The 22,266-nt window shown below is 39.0% G+C and overlaps 1 protein-coding gene across 5 annotated transcripts in view; it reads left to right on the forward strand.

The window, feature by feature from the left end:
- The window catches only part of LOC132822447 (KH homology domain-containing protein 4-like), a 71,467-nt gene that overhangs the window by 4,586 nt on the left and 44,615 nt on the right, over positions 1 to 22,266 (forward strand). For all 5 annotated transcript variants that reach the window (XM_060835828.1, XM_060835842.1, XM_060835835.1 and 2 more), the window contains exons 2-5: positions 3,917 to 4,172; positions 8,167 to 8,292; positions 11,076 to 11,155; positions 21,762 to 21,814. In XM_060835828.1, coding sequence (XP_060691811.1) covers positions 3,917 to 4,172; positions 8,167 to 8,292; positions 11,076 to 11,155; positions 21,762 to 21,814 — 515 coding nt within the window. The remainder of the gene's footprint in view (positions 1 to 3,916; positions 4,173 to 8,166; positions 8,293 to 11,075; positions 11,156 to 21,761; positions 21,815 to 22,266) is intronic.

Here is a 22,266-nt window from a genome sequence, read left to right on the forward strand (position 1 = left end):
TGGTGAAGATTTTGTGATTTTGCAATGTTGTGCACTGTGAGACAATAAGCGTGATGTGATTGGAAAAGGTCATGGGGCAATATTTTCCTTCTGGTAGTACTAATTATTTAAAAGTTTGCCCTTTACGCTGTAACAATGTTAATATCATGTCACTCTTTTTTTTAAAAAGCCGTGATATAGATGGGATGTTAAATATCCCTGATAGAAGATGTTTATAAGGATAATAAAGGAAAAGGGAATAGGTAATCGCATTGGCTAAGGAGAACATTGCAATGCTGGAGAAAAATGATGTTCCGGGGGGTCAGTCTGTTTGATTAGATTACTTACAGTACGGAAACAGGCCCTTCCGCCCACCAAGTCCACACCAACCCTCCGAAGAGCAACCCACGCAGACCCATTCCCCCACATTTACCCCTTCACCTAATACGAGAGCAACCCTCCATCACCACCTTTTGCCTTCAATTTTTAAGCCAATTTTGGATCTAGTTTGCTAACTTGCCTTGGATCCGGTGGGTTCTTTATCATCGATACATTTAATCACCTCTTCAAAAAAACTCAATTAAATCAGTCAGGATCTCCCTCTAACAAATCCATGCTTACTGTCTCTGATCAATTCCTGCCTTTCCAAGTATTGATTAATCCTGTCCTTCAGAATTTTTTTCCCAGTAAGTTCCCTAAAGACGGTTAGTTTGATATGGTTAAGTTAGATTAGATTACTTCCAGTGTGGAAACAGGCCCTTCGGCCCAACAAGTCTACATCGACTGTCTGAAGAGCAACCCACCCAGACCGATTCCCCTACATTTACCCCTTCACCTAACACAATGGGCAATTTAGCATGGCCAAGTCACCTAACCTGCACATCTTTGGACTGTGGGAGGAAACTGGAGCACCCAGAGGAAACCCATGCAGACATGGGGAGATTGTGCAAACTCCACACAGTTGCCAGAGGTGGGAATCGCACTGGGTCCCTGGTGCTGAGAGGTGTATTAGCCCAACACACCTTTTCTGAACAGTTTCAATCCATTAACATCCTTCTGTAAGTACAATGATAAGTACTGTACGCAGTCTCACCAATGCCCTGAAAAACTGAAGCATCATCTTCACCAACATTTTCCACCCTGACCTTAAATTTACCTGGACCATCTCTGACACCTCCCTCCCCTTCCTGGACCTCTCCATCTCCATTAATGACGACCGACTTGACACTGACATTTTTTACAAGCCCACCAACTTCCACAGCTACCTGGATTACACTTCTGCCCACCCTACCTCCTGCAAAAATGCCATCCAGTATTCCCAATTCCTCCGCCTCCGCCGTATCTGCTCCCAGGAGGACCAGTTCCACCACAGAACACGCCAGATGGCCTCCATCTTTAGAGACCACAATTTCCCTTCCCACGTGGTTAAAGATGCCCTCCAACGCATCTCGTCCACATCCCGCACCTCCACCCTCAGACCCCACCCCTCCAACTGTAACAAGGACAGAATGCCCCTGGTGCTCACCTTCCACCCTACCAATCTTCGCATAGACCAAATCATCCGCCGACATTTCCGCCACCTCCAAAAAGACCCCACCACCAGGGATATTTTTCCCTCTCCACCTTCCGCAAAGACCGTTCCCTCTGTGACTACCTGGTCAGGTCCACTCCCCCCCCCCCCCCCCCCCACAACCCACCCTCCTGTCCTGGCACTTTCCCCTGCCACTGCAGGAACTGTAAAACCTGCGCCCACACCTCCTCCTTCACCTCCATCCAAGGCCCTAAAGGAGTCTTCCACATCCATCAAAGTTTTACCTGCACATCCACTAAAATCATTTATTGTATTTGTTGCTCCCGATGTGGTCTCCTCTACATTGGAGAGACTGGGTGCCTCCTAGCAGAGCGCTTTAGGGAACATCTCCGGGACACCCGCACCAATCTACCACACCGCCCCGTGGCCCAACATTTCAACTCCCCCTCCCACTCTGCCGAGGACATGGAGGTCCTGGGCCTCCTTCACCGCTGCTCCCTCACCACCAGACGCCTGGAGGAAGAACGCCTCATCTTCCGCCTCGGAACACTTCAACCCCAGGGCATCAATGTGGACTTCAACAGTTCCTTCATTTCCCCTTCCCCCACCTCACCCTAGTTCCAAACTTCCAGCTCAGCACTGTCCCCATGACTTGTCTGGACTTGTCCTACCTGCCTATCTCTTTTCAACCTGCCTATCCACTCCATCCTCTCCTCCCTGCCCTATCACCTTCATCTCCTCCCCCACTCACCTATTGTACTATGTGCTACTTTCTCCCTACCTCCACCCTTCCCTAGCTTATCTCTCCACGCTTCAGGCTCTCTGCCTTTATTCCTGATGAAGGGCTTTTGCCCGAAATGTCGATTTTACTACTCCTTGGATGCTGCCTGAACTGCTGTGCTCTTCCAGCACCACTGATCCAGAATCTGGTTTCCAGCATCTGCAGTCATTGTTTTTACTTCTATGTTACGACAGATGTCAAGTAGAAAATATTATTGAGAATCAGGATGAATATAGAATGTCCAAGCAAGAGGTGGAAAAGCAAATGAGAGAAATAGTGACAAAGTATAAAAGAAAACTGGCAGCCAATGTTATAAGTAATCTCAAAACTTTATATGGACAGATAAATAATAAAAGGAGGACCAAGAAAGGAGATTTGTGTGGAAGCAGAGGGTGTCAGTATTAAATTGGTACTTTGTGCTTTTCATGAAAGAAGATGTTATCCAAATCATCATGAAAAAGGATTTAATTCAGACGCTGGAAGGGTTTAAATTGATGAGGAAAAGCTTTTGGATAAGTTTTCATCTCGAAGAAATTCCCCATATCTATCTTAAAAGGGCTATCTTTTATTAATTTACCTCCTTAACTGCCCTCTATCTATTTGCAATCTACAAGGTAAGAGTCAGGAGTGTAATCCCATCCACTGGTGGGTTTACTGCAGCTCTAACGACACCTTAAGAAGCTTGACAGTATCCAGGACAGAGCAGCTGACTTAACCTGCACCACAACCACCACCATCAGTATCAGGGATTAGGATCTTAAGTTATTGAGAGAGATTCAAGAAGTTATGACAATTTTTGTTGGAAAAAGAACGCTGAGAGGCGATTGTTTAGATATATTCAATATCTTATGTCTGCCCATAGTAAATATGGAGAAACTTTCTAACTCAAGAATGGTTCATGAATGAATGCACAGATTTAAAATAATTGGAGAAAGAAGCAAACGTGATTTTGTTCTAGTCAAATTAAAGAATTCACAAAGAAATTACACTGTTATCCAAAAAATGGAAGAATGTGCTGAGATAGTGAGGACAATAGATTAATTGGTCATTTATAACTGTGGGTGACATCTTGCACTGTGTAAGTTCTGTGACAATTGAAAATTCATTGTCAGTAAGGCATGCATTGTATCTATCTGCACATACTGAAAGCCACATATTAATGCATAATGTTCCTGTTTCAATTCAACATAGTAGGTGACAGTATATGCTGGTGCATTCCTCAGAGGTAATGCTGTAAACAACCAGAGTCAACCTGTCTGGTTTAAAATGTAATCAAAGCCTGACTCTTAACTGTCAACCAGCATTTCATCCTGCAGTCTTCATTGCAATACTGTAAGAAATCAGAGTCAACTTGCCAACTAATCTGCATTCCCTAGTCATACTGTATGGATATTGGTGCTCTCTCAGTATTTGTACTCTTGCAAAATGTTCTGATGGGTGCAAATTGAAAAGCTTTGCCAAAATTTGTAATTTTTCAATAATATTTTAAGTTCTGTACTACCAAGCAACTATCAAGAAATGTGTTGAAGCTATTTCAGGAAAACTGATGAACTTGATGATCTCTTTTAGCACTAAACTAAGGTAACATTGACAAACAATATTACCAATATGTTTCTGTACTCTAGGCGGCGTAGTAAATGGGATTGTCCAGAATCAGTTCCTGTATCAATGGCAGTATCAATAGAGTCACAGATGAATAATTTTCCTGTCACAATGTCTCAAGTTGCAGTTCATGGTGTAAGTCTCTCTGGTCCACCATCAGTCAGTCAATCTCAGTCTTCGTCAGAGGCATTAGATGCAGCTGCTGCTGCCGCAGCTAGGATTAATGCCATGTTGATGGCAAAAGGAAAATTAAAGTTACCACAAACTCCAAATAACAAAGTAAGTAATTTTTTTTTACATTTTACTGAACAAGAGGGGAGATTGTAGGACTTTATCAGCATTTTAACACTGAACAGGAGAATGCCATTTTCCAATATTCTGCATATTTCATCAAAATATACACAAATATTTTACATTTCTGTTCCATTTTCATTTATTTGCAATTTTTCTGTTCAGTTCTATCTACATGCTTCATTGCATCAGTAAATCATTAGTTAAGGAGAAGGCAACTTGTTTATGCAAAATTTCATGATCACTTTAAGTGATGAATAAAGTTCTGTGCTTTTGTCCATCTCTCTCTCTCTCATGAGTCACATAGGATCCAAAATCTTGGGTAACTTGGGTGTGGTTGTAGTTCAAGTCCAAACATAATGGTATGTTTGGCTGCTGATCGTTCATGGTACAATCCTGAGCATTAGCCTCTTTCAGACAGAGAGGTAAATCTTCGTGCTTGTGCTAATGCTTGATTGTATGATATTGTTTAAGAGAAGGAAGTTTTCCTCTCCTTGTCGCATTCTGATCACAAAAGTTATCTTTTGGATTTCTGATAACTCTTGCAGAGTAACTGCTGATTTTGCATTGTACCAATTTAATGTGAGGTTCTCAAAATTTTACCAATTGACATTAATGACACATTTCATCTTAAAGCAGGTAAATGAACAAGCATAGATTACTACCTGAACAATATTTGCCTTTATTGTTGTTGTTTCTAAATCACTATTTCTGAATTCCAATCTAGTCTTGCAAACTGTGGCTAACATAATGAAAATTAATATAAGACCAGCAATGGGCTATTCTGCACCTCAACTCCATTCACATATTTTAGCTTTATTCCTTAAAAACATAAAGATCTGGTAATATTTAAATTTCAAAGCCTGCTATGCCATTCACTGTGATCATGACTGATAATTCTCTCACTATGCCCTGTTATTGCTTTCTTCCCATACCTGGTCATGCCTGTAAAATCTTTTTTAAAAATCTGTCTCGAATATTTTGTGAATATGTTCAATGACTTGGCCTTCATAGCTTTCTGTGGTAGAGAATTGCACAGGTTCACAACACTTTGTATGACAAAAACCTTTCCTCATCTAAGTCTTTAATGGTTTCCCTGTATCGTGAGACTGTGTCACCTGATTCTAGACTCCTGATCGTTGAACACATCCTCTCTGCAACTATTCTATCCAGAACTGTTAGAATTTTCTATGTTTCAATCATCTCTCAAATTTCTAAACTCAGTAAATACAGGCCCAGTTGAACCAATCTCTCCTTATGGGACAGTCCTGTCGTCCCTGATATTACCCTAATGAACCTCAGCTGCACATCAGCTATGGCAACTGTGTCTTTTCTTAGATAGAGAGACCAAAACTGTGCAATATTCCAGGTGTGGTCTCACCCAAGCTCTGGATAACTGCAGTAAGACATCCTACTTCTGAACTCAAATCCTTTTGCAATGAAGGCTAATGTACCATTTGACTTTCTGATTGCTTTCTGTACCTGCTTGTCTACTTTAACTGGCAAGTGTCTAAGGACACCAGAGCCTTTTGTACATCTATACTTCCCAGTGTACCATCATTTAAATAATATTTTCCTTCACACCCAAGCATATAAATTCACACTTAGTCATGTGCTGCACTCATTCAACTTGTCAAAATTACCTTGAAGCCTCTTTGCATCTTTCTCACATCTCTTAGTTTTGCCCAGTTTGGAGCCATCAGTAAACTTGGAAATATTGCCACCGGTTCCCTTGTCCAGGTCATTCATACATAACTCTGAATAGTTCGGCATCTGGCATTGTTCTTTGCATACCCTAATAGGCACTACTTGCTTCTTGAAGAAAGACCTATTTATTCCCACTATCTTTACTGTTTATCAACCAATTCTCAATCCAATTTATATTTGCTCATAACGACACCTATTCTATGTGGTTTAACATTGCCCGCTAACCCTTTATGAGGGACATCAAAAGTGTTCTGAAAATACAATTACACCACATCCACCGGTTTTCCCTTATCTATTCTACTCGTTCCATCCTCCAAAAAATATTTTTTTAATATACATTATTTTCCTTTCTTGACTCTACGCTGATTTTGATTCCTGATTAAGGGCTTTTGCCCGAAACATCGAATTTCCTGTTCCTTGGATGCTGCCTGACCTGCTGCGCTTTAACCAGCAACACATTTTCAGCTCTGATCGCCAGCATCTGCAGACCTCACTTTTTACTCTACGCTGATTTTGTCCAGGTCTGTTCATGCTTTCCAAATGTCCTGTTATTAGACTTACTATAATACACTCTAGCATTTTCCACTCTACGGATGTTAGACTAACTGGTCTCCCACCCTTTTATATTTACGTTTGCCACTCTTTAATCTGAGGAACTGCTGTAGGGTCTATAGAATGTTTGGAAGATGACTACCAATGCATCCAGTGATTCCAAGGCTATTTCTGTCCTATTTTGGAATGTAGTTTATGAATCACTGATGATTCCTCAGCCTTTAACTTCATTAATTTCACCAGCATTATTTTTCTCCTAATACTGAGTTCCTTCAATTCCACCTTCTCACTGAGACCTTTAGTTCTCTAAAATTTCTGGGAGGTTATTTGTGTCCTCTGCAATAAAAACAGAACCAAATAATGTATTCAGTTGTTTGGCCATTTCTCTTCCTCAGTTAGAACTTTCCTGCTTTATGACTGTTCAGGGACCTGCATTGATCTTTACTAATGGTTGTCTCTTTGCATATTTCAGGAAGCTTTTCTGTATTTACTTTGTATTCCCTATGATTTTACACTTGATCTATTTTCCTCCCTTTTGATCAAACATTTTGCCCTCGTTTGCTGATATGATCCTGACAATCCTGCAGCTATGTGTCTGTAATCTCATTTACATCATAACCATTTATATCTGTTTAAACTGCTAATACATCTACCTAATTGCAAATGCTCTACACACTAAGTCACAAAGTCTTTAGACTTGTCTTTTTAACCTTGTTAGTCATTGTAGCTTTATAGTGCAGTGTGTTCCGTATCTTTCTCACCTTTGTTTTTATTTCCTTCTGTTTTTGTTTGCTTCTTACCTTAATGTCTTTTGTTTCTATCCTGGTTTCTCCTGCCTTTCTCCCGCAGCTCAGGTTCCCATGACCTGTTAGCCTAGTTTAAACCTTCCCCAGCAGTGCTAGCAGCATTCCCCTGTCCCTTCACGGTTTGTCCTGGCCCCATTTTCCCCAAAATCTACTTTTAAGTTATTATCCTAATTTCCTGTATTCTAATTGTTGTGTCTCGTTCCTTTTTAACTTATGTTGTCAGTATCGATATGTATCATGACCACTGACGGTTCAACCTCTGAAACAGCCTTGATCCCTGACTAGGGAGGCAAAATGCTGGTGTCTCTTGTGGCTGTATAATGAGCCATTTATTTCTCTTACCATTGAATTCCTTCTCATTATAGCCCTGCCATTGCTTTTCTTGATGCAATCTAACCCCCTTCTATTAGAAAAGGGCATTATCTTGGCCAACTATTATATCCCCAAAGGAGAAAGGAAGTTGGTGAAACTGTTGCCATGGAAATCATAAGGAATTATTTAATGTTGTCTAACCCCAGTTAGGATAACTTAAAATAAATTTTGAATAGTGCACTCTTGACTTTCCAAGAACAAAGCAGAGTAGAAATGAATAATGGACATTGAAACATGAGTTCTGAAGAAGGGTCACTGATTCAACAAGTTTTTCCTCTCCACAGATGTTGCTAGAATTGCTGAGTTGCTTCAGCAATTAATCTCTACTTCAGGACTTTGTTTAACCACTTTGTGTGACTTTCTTAACTGATTATTCTTGATTTATCCAAAATACAAGTAAAGCTTTCATGCTGTTCTTGGTGGAAAGTTGCAACTTGATGATCCAACATGAAGAAATTATTTCCTTTACTTTATTAGAAGAGAATGCCTGTGTTTAAAAAGTGCAAAATAATCAATTCCGTTCATTTGATAACTTTTCCTTCCAGCCAAAGTCTTCAAAATCAACGTCCCATGCAAAGAATAAAGATGATATGGTCGTTGCTGAAATTGAAATTAATGATGTACCTATTGTGTGTAGAAATCTACTTACACGAGGTCACACACAAGATGAAGTAAGTAATTAAAAATTTTTAACAAAATTTCCTTTCGACATTTTGTATGTAGTTTATGAAAGAATTTGGAAGCAACTGCATTAATAAAAGTAAATCTTTCAATGCAAATCTTTATATAACTTGTATTTTTATTGTGCCTTTAATGTTTTAAGGAATATTGTGACACAAAATTTAACACTGATAACATGAGAGAGATTCGAGCACTTGACTGAAAGCTTGATCAAAAAGCTAAATTTTAAGGAACCATTTAAAAGGAGAAAGAGGATGAAAAGGGTTAGGGAAAGAATGTCAGGGCTTAGGGATTTGGCATCTGAAGGCTTAGCTGTCAGCGATGGAATGATGAAAATTGGATGTGCATAGGACACTTAGTTTGTAGAATAGCGCTACCTGTGTATGAGACTTAATTTTAAAAGTCTCTTTACAACCAGTCTCTATGAGACTTTTCCAAACAGTTTTCTATTTATCCTTCTCTGCATACCAAAAGTACTGAGCAGGTAGACAGTTAAAGTTGCCCAGGATACTTACTAGTCAAAAAGTTCTCTGCAATCCATTATACCGAGCAGGTAGTAAGGACACTGATCCAAAACCAGTGGGTCTCCTCTTTACATGTATATACTAGTAATCTTAAATGCTGATTTCTTTGGCAAATGCTTCTGCAACAGAATAGACACCAGAACCCCATAATGAAGAAAGTTGGGGAGAAGATCATGGAGATGAGTTGATGAAAGGCCATGAAGTAATTTGAAAACAAAGATGAGAATTCTAAAGTCTTTAAAACTATTTAACATTGAAATTTATAAGAAGATAAATGCAGCAGAGATTTTGATGAACCCAAGTTTACATAAGGTAGAAAGTAGAAATCAATTAGGTAGAGTTGTGTTGAAACAGTCCAATATAGAGGTAACACAGACATGGATGAGAATTGCAGCATCAGATGTACTGAGGCAATTGACGATTGAAATTGTGTGTAGTTGTCTGTATATAATTTCTGAGAGACCATATCAAAATAGAATTGTGCAGGACAGAAGGAGGTCATTGAATTCTTTGTGCCTCTGCTGGCTCTTTGAAAGAGCTCTTCCAGCTAGTCCTAAATCTCTATTCTTCTGTCATGACAAATGCATTGTCTGAGTTTGATTTTGGAAATACAGCTAATTTATTTGTGCATGTATCCTTTTGAACTTCTTAACTTGGTTACATGTGATGTATCTTAAAGGGCTGATTTGGACTTAGCTTGCATTGGATCCTCTAGGTTGCTGCATGACTTCCCAACTTCGAATCAATATTCATGAGAAACCTGAACATGTTTCATTTTCAAATATGTGTTCATTTCCCAGTTAGTGGTAGTTAGGGTATCTACTTTTACCATGCTTTCAGAAAGTCTATTCCATATTATCTAAATGTCTTAGTAAAATAATTTCTCCAAATTTCATCTTTTAACTCTAGACCTTTGGTTATCACCCTTCCTGCCTTTCTGCTCTAGAGAAAACATCTCCAGCTTCTAGTTTCTCTATAAAATTGAACTGTCTTATCCTTAGTATAATTCTAATACATTTTTGAACTCTCTCCAAGCTCTTAATATCTTTGACTACACTTACAAAAAGTGTTATATCTGGGACCTTCTGTTTATCTCTGCTCAATTTAATATTTCCTTAATGCTGTATAGTCTATACAGGATGTATGACTCAGAAGCAGGCAATTGGGCTCAATCAATTCATGCTGGTACTTATATTTCATTCAAGCCTCATCCTTTCTTTGCTGATTTAGATGTACCACCGTTATCATCTATTCCCTTCTCCCTCGTATGCTTGTCTGGTTTCCCATCAAATGCATCTCTACATTTGCTGCTGCCCTTTGCTGTGGTAGCAGGTTCAATATTTTCATCACACATTGACCTACAGCAGCTTCTTGGTTACTTTGTACTGTATTGATGGACTCAGTTCGAGCCTGTCTTACCACAGGATAACTCGCACTCTAATTCTTCAAAATCTTTCATGATTTTTAAAACTTTTATTTAGCCATCCATCAAATTTCATTTTCACAAGATGTGGTGGAGGCTGGTACAATTGCAACATTTAAGAGGCATTTGGGTGGGTATATGAATAGGAAGGGTTTGGAGGGATATGGGCCGGGTGCTGGCAGGTGGGACTAGATTGGGTTGGGATATCTGGTCGGCATGGATGGGTTGGACTGAAGGGTCTGTTTTCATACTGTACATCTCTATGGCTCTATGACTCTAAGATACCCAACTTATCAATCCATGCCCAATGTTCATAGCACCACATTTCTCATATCCTTGTGAAATGCCTCTGCATCCTATGCAGTGCCTCTACTCTACTTCTGGCAACTGGAGTTAAATCATCATGGTGACTTGTGCAGCTTTGAATTTTTTTGTACTTCAAATTTCCTTTGCTCCTCTATCCTACCTAGATGTGTACCTTCTAAGTAATGAGTACCTCTATTATTCCCACCAGAATATTGTACTTCACTTATTGATGTTGAATTTCATTTGCTATTTTTCCACTCTACAAACTTATTTAATGTCCTCCTCAGTATTCACTATCCTTCCCCAATTTGGTGTCCTCTCCAAATTTAAAAATTGTGTTTGATTCCAAAGTACCAATTTTTAATATAAATTGTTAACAGTAGTGATCCAAATACTCATCCTTGTGGAGTGCTACTTCCCATCTTAAGCCACTTCGGATAAAGTACTGGTCTGTTCTTATATGCTGATAATGCTTGTTACTGTCTACTAGATACTAAGTAAACTATTTTACTTTTTTCAGATAAACAAAATTAGTGGCGCTGCAGTTTCCACCAGAGGGCGTTATATGAATGCCGATGAGAAGCAAATAGCAGCACAAGGGTAATTGCATTTTCTAGTTTATTTGAGCATTGTGCTTCAGGGCCCAATAGGTTTTCCATATTGAGTTGACCATTGTGTTTTAATTAAAAACAATTACACATTAATGATTTAATTTCTCTTACCATAAAAATGGAAAAACAAAAGGAGTACATCATTTTTGGTGTTTAGAAATCTTAATGGTAGCAGGAAATTGGAAGCTGTCATTTTATTTCACCTCTGCCTTTCAATTTGTGTGAATGTATGTGGGTAAATGCTGCCAGAGCATCCACTGGAGAAATAGCTCATTAAATTATGCATTTCATTGAGAACATTACCTCTATTTTGATATTCTGTCCTTTGCAGTCGAAAGTGAGAGTCCAGAAGGCTGAATTGAGTGGTGCCAGGATTTGGGATATCTGTTCTTGGATGAAGAAGAGCTAGCAGCGGGAGTGGGGAAATTTAGTTGTTGTAGCATACGTATCCATGTTATTGATGATAAAAAGAAATAAATTCTGCTTTGGAACTGTGAGCAACTAAATGATATATTAAAAAGTAAAAGTTCTAAGTTAATGATTTCTGGATTAATACAAGATAGTAAACAAGGTAGATGAAGGCGAACCTGGAGATGTATATGTAATTCAATTCCAAAAGACCTGATGCAGTACCACCTTAAAGATTGCAATGCAAGAGCATGAGGTAAGATCATAAGAGATAGTTACAGGAACAGGCCATTTGACCCCTTGAGCCTGCTTTGCCATTTAATAGGATGATGGCCAATCAGATATTCCTGTCTTCTATTTCCTGCCTTTTCTCTGTAGTTTTTAATTCCCCATCTGATCAAGGATCTGTGTATCTCAGCCTTAAGAATATACAAGGACTATGGCCCTGCAGCTCTCTGAGGCAAACAGTTTCAAAGGCTCTCAACCCTCTGAGCGCAGAAATTCCTTCTCTTCTCAGTCTTAAATTTGACGCCCTGTTATTCTGAGACTTCTGTCCTAGTCTCTGTCATGATCCTGTCAGTCCCCTTAAGAATATTGTATCTTTCAATGAGATCGCCTCTCATTCTTTTACAGTCCAGTGAGTAGAGTCACAACCTATTTAGCCTTGCTCACAAGACAGTCCCTTCAGACCAAGGATCATCCTAGTGAATCTTTTCTGAGCTGTCTCCAATGAAATGTTATCTTTCTTTAAATAAGGGACCCAAAACTCCTTTCAATGCTGCACATGTGGATTCATCAACACCTTGTACAGTTGCAGTAAGATTTCCTTCCTCTTATCCTCCAATCCTTTGAATTAAGGGTCAACATTTCATAGCCTTTCTGATTAACTGCTGCAGCTTTATGTTAGCTTTCTATGTTTTGTGCACAAGTAGCCCCAAAGACCCTTTGTGTTGCAAGACCTGTTTTTTCCAGTTAAATGTCATTGTTATTTTGTTCTCCCTTCCATGATGAACATCTTCCCATTTTCCCACATTATATTCCATTTGCCAACGTTTTGCCCACTTACTTAACCTTTCAATGTCTCTCTGTAAACTGTTGGTATCCCTCTTCCAACCTGCCTTTCTACCTATTTTTGTCTGATCTGCAAATTTGGCCATAATGCATTCACTTTATTTCTCCAAGTCATTAATACATGTTGTAAATAGTTATGGTCCCAATAGTGTTGCCTATGAAACTCCACTGGTCAGGGGTCACCAACCTGAAAAAATAATCCTTATCTCCACTTGCTGTTTCCTGTCAATGAACCAATTCTCTATTCATGCCAACACCATGGACTCTTATGACTTAATCTTTTGTGAGGCACATTGTCGAACTCCTTTTGAAAGCCCAAATACAACACATCTACTGGTTCTTGTCTATTGATTGATACCTTCTTGAAAATATCTAATAAATTAGAAAGACATGATTTCCCTTTCAGGAAGCCATGCTGATGCTGCTTGATTAGATTACAATTTTCCAAATATCTTGCTGTTACTTCCTTAATAGTCAATTCCAGTACTTTTCCAACAATGGAAGTTAGGTTGTTGCTCTTTGCTTCCCTCCCTTTTTGAATTTGGATGGGGGGAGGTTGGCATTAACATTTTTTCAAACTTCGTGTACTTCTCCAGAATCCAATGGATTTTGGAAAATTACAACTAATCCATCCACTATCTCTACCATTGCCCCATTTAGGATCCAAAGATACAAATCATCAGGACCAGTGGACCTTATTTAACCCCACTGATTCCTCTAATACTACTTCTCTAGTGATGATGGTATTTAATTCTTTCCCTAGTTTTCACCTGAGGTCTGTTGGTTCTCAGGTTACATCACAACCGGTCACTTCTCTTTAATGAGAGAAGCCCCTACGGCCTAGTAAGACTATGGCGACACAACAACAAATTTTCTTCAGTATGTTATAAAGTGGAAAGTTCTCCCTTGACAACAAAAACTAAGATACCCAAAGAGGAGCACCTCGCTCTCTAATCTGTAAAAGGAGTGTGAAAAGTGTGTAACCTGCTTTTCAGAAACTTCTAGTGGTTAAGTAAAATAAATCCCGAACATTCACTTTAAACAAATTGTTACTTGATGATTTTATCGAACTCTTAATAGTGAATAAATTAACTAAACTACTAACAATCGAATAAAACCCTTCTAACTATTAATGATTAAGCAAGACTCTCATGGTATGCTGTTCCAATAAATATGTCCCACTCATATAAAAAATAGAATTTAGTCTTCCGAAATTACAGTCAGGTTGTGTGTCTTCTGAAAGGTTCTGTGTATTCTCTGTCAGTTCTTCTATCAGGAATGCCTTCTCCATAAGTGGTGCCATTGTTATTTAGATGGTGCTTTCTCTAAGACATAGATAAGGTTGTAAGAGCCAGCAATTCTCGCTCTTGAGAGCTGAGAGCCATTAGCTCTGGCCGATGGCAGCTTGCTCTGGGGCCTTTGCCAAACTGCCCCCATCTTTTATCCTTGATGACATATTAATACTACTTACAATGGGATTGGTCAAAACCATCAGATTTAAATTTAATAGGCATTTTTGGTATCTAAGTATGTGTTACAAATTGATAGGCTAAGTACAAAACATTGTTGTTTTGGTAAAAACTGCTGCCTGGCCTGCCAGCTGTATGGCTTTTTGATATAAATGTTTCAGTTCGGTTACTGTAAGTGTACTTGCAAACTTTTAAGCTGCTGCTCGCAGACGTCCATTTTAAATCTCTAAATACAGAAAAAGCACATGATCTTTTAAAGGAATCGCACAATGCCTTCCCCATTTTACAAACACCAAAATCTAATCTCCTTCCTCCCAATCTACAATTATTCTACCCAATTCACAAGTTATTAATATGATGTTCAAAGTATCTTTCACTGGGAAGTCTGATGCGTAATATCTGTTTAACTCCTCAGCCATTTCCTTTACTATCTTGCCCAATTTTCTGAGGGGCTTGTTGTTAATCTATCTGCTCTGTTTACTTTAGCTAACTCTATCATTATTTCATTGTAATTCCCTTAAAGTCTGTGACCAAAATTTTTCATTTCCAAACTAAATATTAATGATCATTACTTTGAAGGGGATCTTTTACTCTGAGGTCATTTATTAAAACTACCTCGTACCAATTGCAAGATCCAAGATTGGCTCCATGACCTATTGCTCGAGGACACTGTACATAATGCACGTTATGAATTTATTGTCATAGATACCCTCTCCAATTTGATTAACCCACTCAACATGAGGATTAAAGTCAGCAGAAATCTAAAAAAAAAGTATTACTCTGTTCATTTTACATATTATTTTTTGATTTATAGTCTTTCCCATGGAGTGGCTATCATTTTGGGGTGTGTACTACTTTCCTTTGCTGATTTTTACCTCCACCCACTTGGATGCTACATCATCCGAGCCCTGTGTTATCTCTCTCAACTGTCTTAATTTCTTATTAACAGTGCTATTCCCGCCACCTTTTCCATCTTTCCTGTTTCTCCAAAAGGTCGAAATATCCCTGTATCTGAAGTTCCCTGTTTTGATTTCCTTGTAACTATGATTCAGTAATGGCTGTGCAATCATAGTCATTTCCAACTGCTTCATGGGCTAAGATACTTAGCCTTTCAGCTTATTCTGTTGTTCAGTTTCCCTACACTTTTATGGTTCCTTGGTACGATATGTCATGCACATATTTTGACCCTTTTAGTTTCTGGTAACAATCAAAACGATCACTAATCTGCAGCCCTTCCTTCACCTTGAAGTAGGACAGGATTCAAAAATTGTAGATTATGTATCCCTTAAAGGTGACCCTTTTAAATTGTGCAATTCTTTTAACAGTGGGTGTGATCTTACTGCTTGATCTTTAGGCCTGAATCTCATCCTTTCAAACAAAAAGGTACTTAAAAACCTTGTGAATAAACAACTCTCCCTCATGCCACTCTTGGTACCACATTCTCAAGGATTTCGCGTCTCATGAAATTTGACCCACCAAATAAAGTCATGATTGGAATAGTCTTGGCAAACGATGATAGTCACATCTATCATATTCATGTGAATAAAGAGTTGGAAAACTGCAACTAATGGAGTGTTGCAGGGATCATTCCTGGGCTGCAACTGTTTTCAGTTTGTATCAATGACTTAGATGAAGAGAATAAACCTGTGCTAGCTAATGTCACCTACGGTAAGTGGGAAAGGAAATTTTCAGTGGGGAGTAAAAAGTCTGCAAAGGAATAAATGTACATTAAATGAGTGGCAAAAATTTGACACATGTCCATTGTGACAGGAAGAATAGAAAAGTTGAAAACAATTTAAATGGAAAAGGATGTACTCTCGTGCAAAAGGAAGTGTTTATGAAAGCAAATAAATATTGGGGTTTAATGTAAGGGGAATGGAGTTTTCAACATAAACTTTTACTGCAACTGTAAAGACGTTAGGTTGTATCTGGAGTACTGCGTACAGTTTTAATCTCATTATTTGAAATAAAATATGTTTGGGCAGTTAAAGATTCACTCAACTCATTTCTGGGATGGATGGCCTGTGAAGAAAGATTAAACATATTGAGTCTGCATCTATTGGAATTTAGAAAACTGAAGAATGATCTTAACGAAGTATAAAAGTTCCTATGGGGAACTGATAAGGTGGATATTAGGAGGCCATTTCTTATGGGAGACCTGAACAGGTGGGGACCATTTTAGGCTTATGAAGTCTCCCTTTTAAGATAAATGTGTTTTTATTTTAACCTCAGATCAATGATGCTTTGTGGAATTCTTTCTCTAAGAAAGCAGTGGCTGGGTCATTAAATTTATTCAAGGCTGTGTTGGATGGATTTTTGATAGATTGGGAATTTGAGATTATAGGGGACAGACAGGAAGGGAGTTTTGAAAACAGCCAGATCAGCTATAATTTTATGGCAGAGCAGCTCAAAGGGCAGGGGATGGTCTAGGCCTATGCTAAGGTGCTAATCCATTTTTTTAATTGTGCTTTTTCATTTTTTATAAAAGGTTTAGGGTGAGAGGGGAAAGATTTAAAAGGGACCTAAGGAGCAATGTTTTCATGCAGAGGGTGTACATGTATGGAGTAAGCTGTCAGAGCGAGGCTGGTACAGTTACAACTTGTAAAATACATCTGACTTGATATATGAAAAAGAAACGTTAAGAGGGATATGGGCCAAATCATGGCATCTAGGACTAGATTAATTTAGGATATCTGGACAGCAAGGATGATTTGAACCGAAGGGACTGTTTCCATGACGACAGCTTTATGACTGTATGAGATGTAGGCCAGCATATGTTGTTCATATTGATGAGCTAATAATGAGAGGACCTGGTGGCATCGTGGTATGTCATTGGACTGGTAATCCAGAACCACAAACTAATGTTCTGGGGACATGGGTTTTAATTCACTGAAAAACTAGTCTCATGATGACCTTGTAACCATTGTTGTAAGAAGACATCTAGTTCACTGATATCCTTTCAGAAAGGAAATCCGCCATCTTTATGGTCTTGTCTACATGACTCCACACCCTCAGCAGTATATTAAATTGTCTATTGGGTCTGGGCAATAAATGCAGACTGAGCAGAGATACCCACATCCCATGAAGAGATTTTTTTGAAAATTGCTCTTGAGGAGATGATGTACCTTTCTTGAACCATTGCAGTCCATGTCATGTAGATACTTCCACAATTCTGTTAAAAAGGAAAGCTCGGGATTTGCATCAAATGGCAGTGAGGGAATGGTGTCTATTAGTTCGCAATCATTTTCATGCATGATTCGAAGAGGAGCTTACAACTCAAGAGTTCCCATACATCTACTGACCTTGTCTGTCTAGGTGGTAGAGATCATGGGTTTGTTTGAAGAAGGTTAAGCAAGATGGTTTTTCTTATTCTTTCAAGGGATCTGAGCATCTATTACCTATTCTCAAATTATTCCTGAACTGAGTGGCTTGTTAAGTTATTTCAGAGGGTAGTTAAGAATCAATCACATAAGGTTGAGGAAACAAGGTTGAGACAGAGCGTTGGAGGGATACAGAATAGCCAGGTGGGAGCTGAAGAAAGGGATTAGGAGAGTCAAGAGAGGGCATGAAAAATCTTTGGCGGGTAGGATCAAGGATAACCCCAAGGCCTTTTATGCATATGTGAGAAACATGAGAATGACGAGAACGAGGCTAGGTCCGATCAAGTACAGTAGTGGGAGACTGTGTATTGAGTCGGAAGAGATAGGAGAGGTCTTGAATGAGTACTTTTCTTCAGTATTTACAAATGAGAGGGACCGTATTGTTGAAGAGGAGAGTATGAAACGGACTGGTAAGCTAGAGGAGATACTTGTTAGGAAGGAAGATGTGTTGGGCATTTTGAAAAACTTGAGGATAGACAAGTCCCCCGGGCCTGACGGGATATATCCTAGGATTATGTGGGAAGCAAGAGAGGAAATTGCAGAGCCGTTGGCAATGATCTTTTCGTCTTCACTGTCAATGGGGGTGGTGCCAGGGGACTGGAGAGTGGCAAATGTTGTGCCCCTGTTCAAAAAAGGGAATAGGGATAACCCTGGGAATTACAGGCCGGTTAGTCTTTCTTCGGTGGTAGGCAAAGTAATGGAAAGGGTACTGAGGGATAGGATTTATGAGTATCTGGAAAGACACTGCTTGATAAGGGACAGCCAGCACGGATTTGAGAGGGGTAGATCTTGCCTTACAAGTCTTATTAAATTCTTTGAGGAGGTGACCAAGCATGTGGATGAGGGTAGAGCAGTGGATGTGGTGTACATGGATTTTAGTAAGGCATTTGATAAGGTTCCCCATGGTAGGCTTATGCAGAAAGTCAGGAGGCATGAGATTGTGGGAAGTTTGGCCAGTTGGATAGAGAACTGGCTAACCGGTCGAAGTCAGAGATTGGTGGTAGATGGTAAATATTCAGCCTGGAGCCCAGTTACAAGTGGAGTTCCGCAGGGATCAGTTCTGGGTCCTCTGCTGTTTGTAATTTTTATTAATGACTTGGAAGAGGGAGTCGAACGTTGGGTCAGTAAATTTGCAGATGATACGAAGATTGGTGGAGTTGTGGATAGTGAGGAGGGCTGTTGTCGGCTGCAAAGGGACTTAGATATGATGCAGAGCTGGGCTGAGGAGTGGCAGATGGAGTTCAACCCTGTCAAGTGTGAGGTTGTCCATTTTGGAAGGACAAATAAGAATGCGGAATAGGGTTAACGGTAGGGTTCTTAGTAATGTGGAGGAGCAGAGGGATCTTGGGGTCTGTGTTCATAGATCTTTGAAAGTTGCCACTCAGGTGGATAGAGCTTGTAAGAAGGTTTATGATGTATTAGCATTCATTAGCAGAGGGATTGACTTCAAGAGTCGTGAGGTGATGTTGCAGCTGTATAGGACCTTGGTAAGGCCACATTTGGAGTACTGTGTACAGTTCTGGTCGCCTCATTTTAGGAAAGATGTGGAAGCTTTGGAGAGGGTGCAGAGGAGATTTACCAGGATGTTGCCTGGAATGGAGAATGGGTCATACGAGGATACGTTGAGAGTGCTAGGCCTTTTCTCATTGGAACGGCGAAGGATGAGGGGTGACTTGATAAAGGTTTATAAGATGATCAGGGGAATAGATAGAGTAGACAGTCAGAGACTTTTTCCCCGGGTACAACAGAGTGTTACAAGGGGACATAAATTTAAGGTGAAGGGTGGAAGGTATGGCGGGGGGGGGGGGGGGGGGGGTTGGTGTCAGGGGTAGGTTCCTTACCCAGAGAGTGGTGGAGGCATGGAATGAGCTGCCTGTGGGAGTGGCAGAGTCAGAATCATTGGTGACCTTTAAGTGGTAATTGGATAGGTACATGGATAGGTGCTTAAGCTAGGACAAATGTTCGGCACAACATCGTGGGCCGAAGGGCCTGTTCTGTGCTGTATTGTTCTATGTTCGATGTTCTATTACTGCAGGTGTGAGCAGCATGATTGGTAATAATTGATGATTATCATAGTGACTTACTAAGACTAGCTCTGTTTCAAATTTCTTAATTCAATTCAGCTGCCATTGAATCTATGTTCCCATATTATTCACCCAATTACTATTCTGGTGACAGTACCACTGATTCCCTTTAAAGTGCAGAGCATCTTGTATGTGCTATGCACTTATTTCATACTTTTGCATGAATATAATTAACATCAGAAACATTTATTTTTGCAACTGAAAACATGGAGTTTAAGAACTTTGAATTGATTTTTCCCACTTATTTTGCCTTTAAAGTAGAATTTATATGTAGTTCCAGGGTATCTATTTACATGTGAAAAGGTTAAATATCTTGGAAACTTGTCTTGAATTATTATGATCACCACATAGATCAAAAAATTATAATGCTTCAGTTCTTTGAATTATGATGCAGTAGCCTTTATCATTTTGAACTTAGCATTTTACATTTGCATAGTCTTTGATAAAAAGTCAGCCACCTGCCTTCCTACCTTTCCCTTCCTCCTCCCCCTTGAAGGTCTTAACATAGTAGCTCTGCTTTCAGTTCAGTTTCTAATGTTTTATGGAAGGAAGAGTCATGTCTCATTTTTAGGTGAAGATAACTTTTTAAAGATGAAGATTTTCTTTTCTCATTACACTTTCAGCTTTTTTTTAGTCTTAAGAAAGAATTGGCAGTCTTGCATTTGTCCTGAAGAGAGAAACATGTCTGCCATTTTAGAAACATTCAAGGTCTGAACTACCAAGTGAAAGAAAGAATCCTGCATTTTCTTAATGAAAGGCTTTATATTTTTGCAAGATCAAAGCCATTTGACCTCTTCTGGCAAACAACTCTATTTATTAATTCTTATGAACCCAGTGTCATTTTGATCTCTGATGATTAATTTGGAACGTAATCATTACGTATGTAAGGACCACACTTGCAAAGTATCCTAAATTGTCCTTGAATAAGCACAAGTGTGCGCTCCTGTTCTACTGTAGTGTGTTTGCAAATGTTGGTGCCTGTTGACGAGTTTGCTGTGTACTTTGTTTCTGAGGTTAGTTGTTGAGAAGAGTATCATATCTGCTAGGTTTGAAACTTAAGAAATAAGAACAAATTACTGCAGATGCTGGAATCTGTACTGAAAACAACAAAAGCTGGAGAGTAAGCTAATGTTTCAAATCTAGATGACTCTTCATCAGAGCTCTGCATTATAAGGGAATAACATAGAATGTAATTGTTAAATATTTCATTGTGGCTATCAGTAATACATTACTGTATATATTGTTAGATAAAGAACATAATAAACCAGAAGTCACTGGAATGCCTAGCAACGAATGTTGTATTTTTCTTACGTGTTTATATGTATGATTTTTCAAAAAATGTAGCCCTATGAATGATCAACTGTATTATCTAAATATCCACTATAGCTCTGGGTAGTGCTCATGGGTGAATCCCAGGGTCTTGAGCATAAAATGTAGTTTGACTTTACCAGTCTAACACTTGGGAGTCTCTTGGAGATCTGTTTCATTAAACTGAAATTCCATTTGCACCTTCAGGTGGGCTTAAATATTTAATTTCTGGGAAGTTTTCTGGGCAATATTTATCCCTCAATCAACATCATTAAAGCAAATTATCAGATTTTCATTGTGTAGTTTGTGTGACCATGCTGTCTGAAATTGGTTGTCATACCACTCAATATATTGATTATCTTTAAAAATAATGTATTAGCTGTAAAGCACTTCGGTTTACCTTGAAGTTGTGAAACAAAACTATAAATTGAAATCATTTTTCAAGAGTTTTATTAAAGTGAGCATTGGGTGAAATCTGATTATTAGCTCCTGGTTAATATTTATTTCTTAATCAACATCATTAAAACATATTACTTGTTCACTTTGTACCATTTGTGGAACTTCACTCTGTACAATTTGGATATTATGTTCCCTCCATTACACAACATTGCATTTCAGAATTGTCTAAAAGACAGTTTGTGATGTGCTGAGGTTGCAAAAAGTGCTATGTAAATGAAAATCTTTCATTGATAAAACTGTTTTCTTTGCCTAAATCATTAGTTGCTAGTGGAAAAATTGACTGATACTGAAACCCCGAATCACAGTTTGTATATTTTGTTTTAAAGCTTGAAACTTATTTTATCTTTGGTGGCATTATTATGCATTAGTGACATTGAAGTTAAAGCACTTTAAGTCAATAATTATTCTCTCTTTAGGGATCGACCCCTCTACCTTTGCATACAGGCACAGACGCAGAAGAGTGTGGACAGTAAGACCTGTTGAAATTGCTACATCTAATTTCACTGATTAAGATTCAGTCATTTTTGTATTATCTGGGTGCTAATTATAGTTTTTATACTTTGTCATAATTGTTAAACCTCCAGAACATTGGATGCTATCTGATGAATAATAGACTGTGGCCCAGATCTTCTGTTCTCTGGCTAGTCACGGACTAGATGTACACTGAAAGATGTGCATCGGGACTTTTTGGGAGTGCTCACACACTGATTATGTGGAAATTGCTTTGGAAGTTTACATTTTCGATGGGCATTAATCCCCAAAAAGTCCACAAATCTGATTGAGTCTGAGACTTCGGAGGATTGTAACTCAGCTTTATGGTTAGCCAGCAAATGTCAGAGGAATTAGAGCCTGCTGTTGGCAAACTATGAAATTGAACCCCAACTCCAAATTCTAACTGGACACCCTTTTCCCAATCGCTTC

This window comes from Hemiscyllium ocellatum, chromosome 2, assembly GCF_020745735.1.
Source record: "Hemiscyllium ocellatum isolate sHemOce1 chromosome 2, sHemOce1.pat.X.cur, whole genome shotgun sequence".
Taxonomy (NCBI): domain Eukaryota; kingdom Metazoa; phylum Chordata; class Chondrichthyes; order Orectolobiformes; family Hemiscylliidae; genus Hemiscyllium; species Hemiscyllium ocellatum.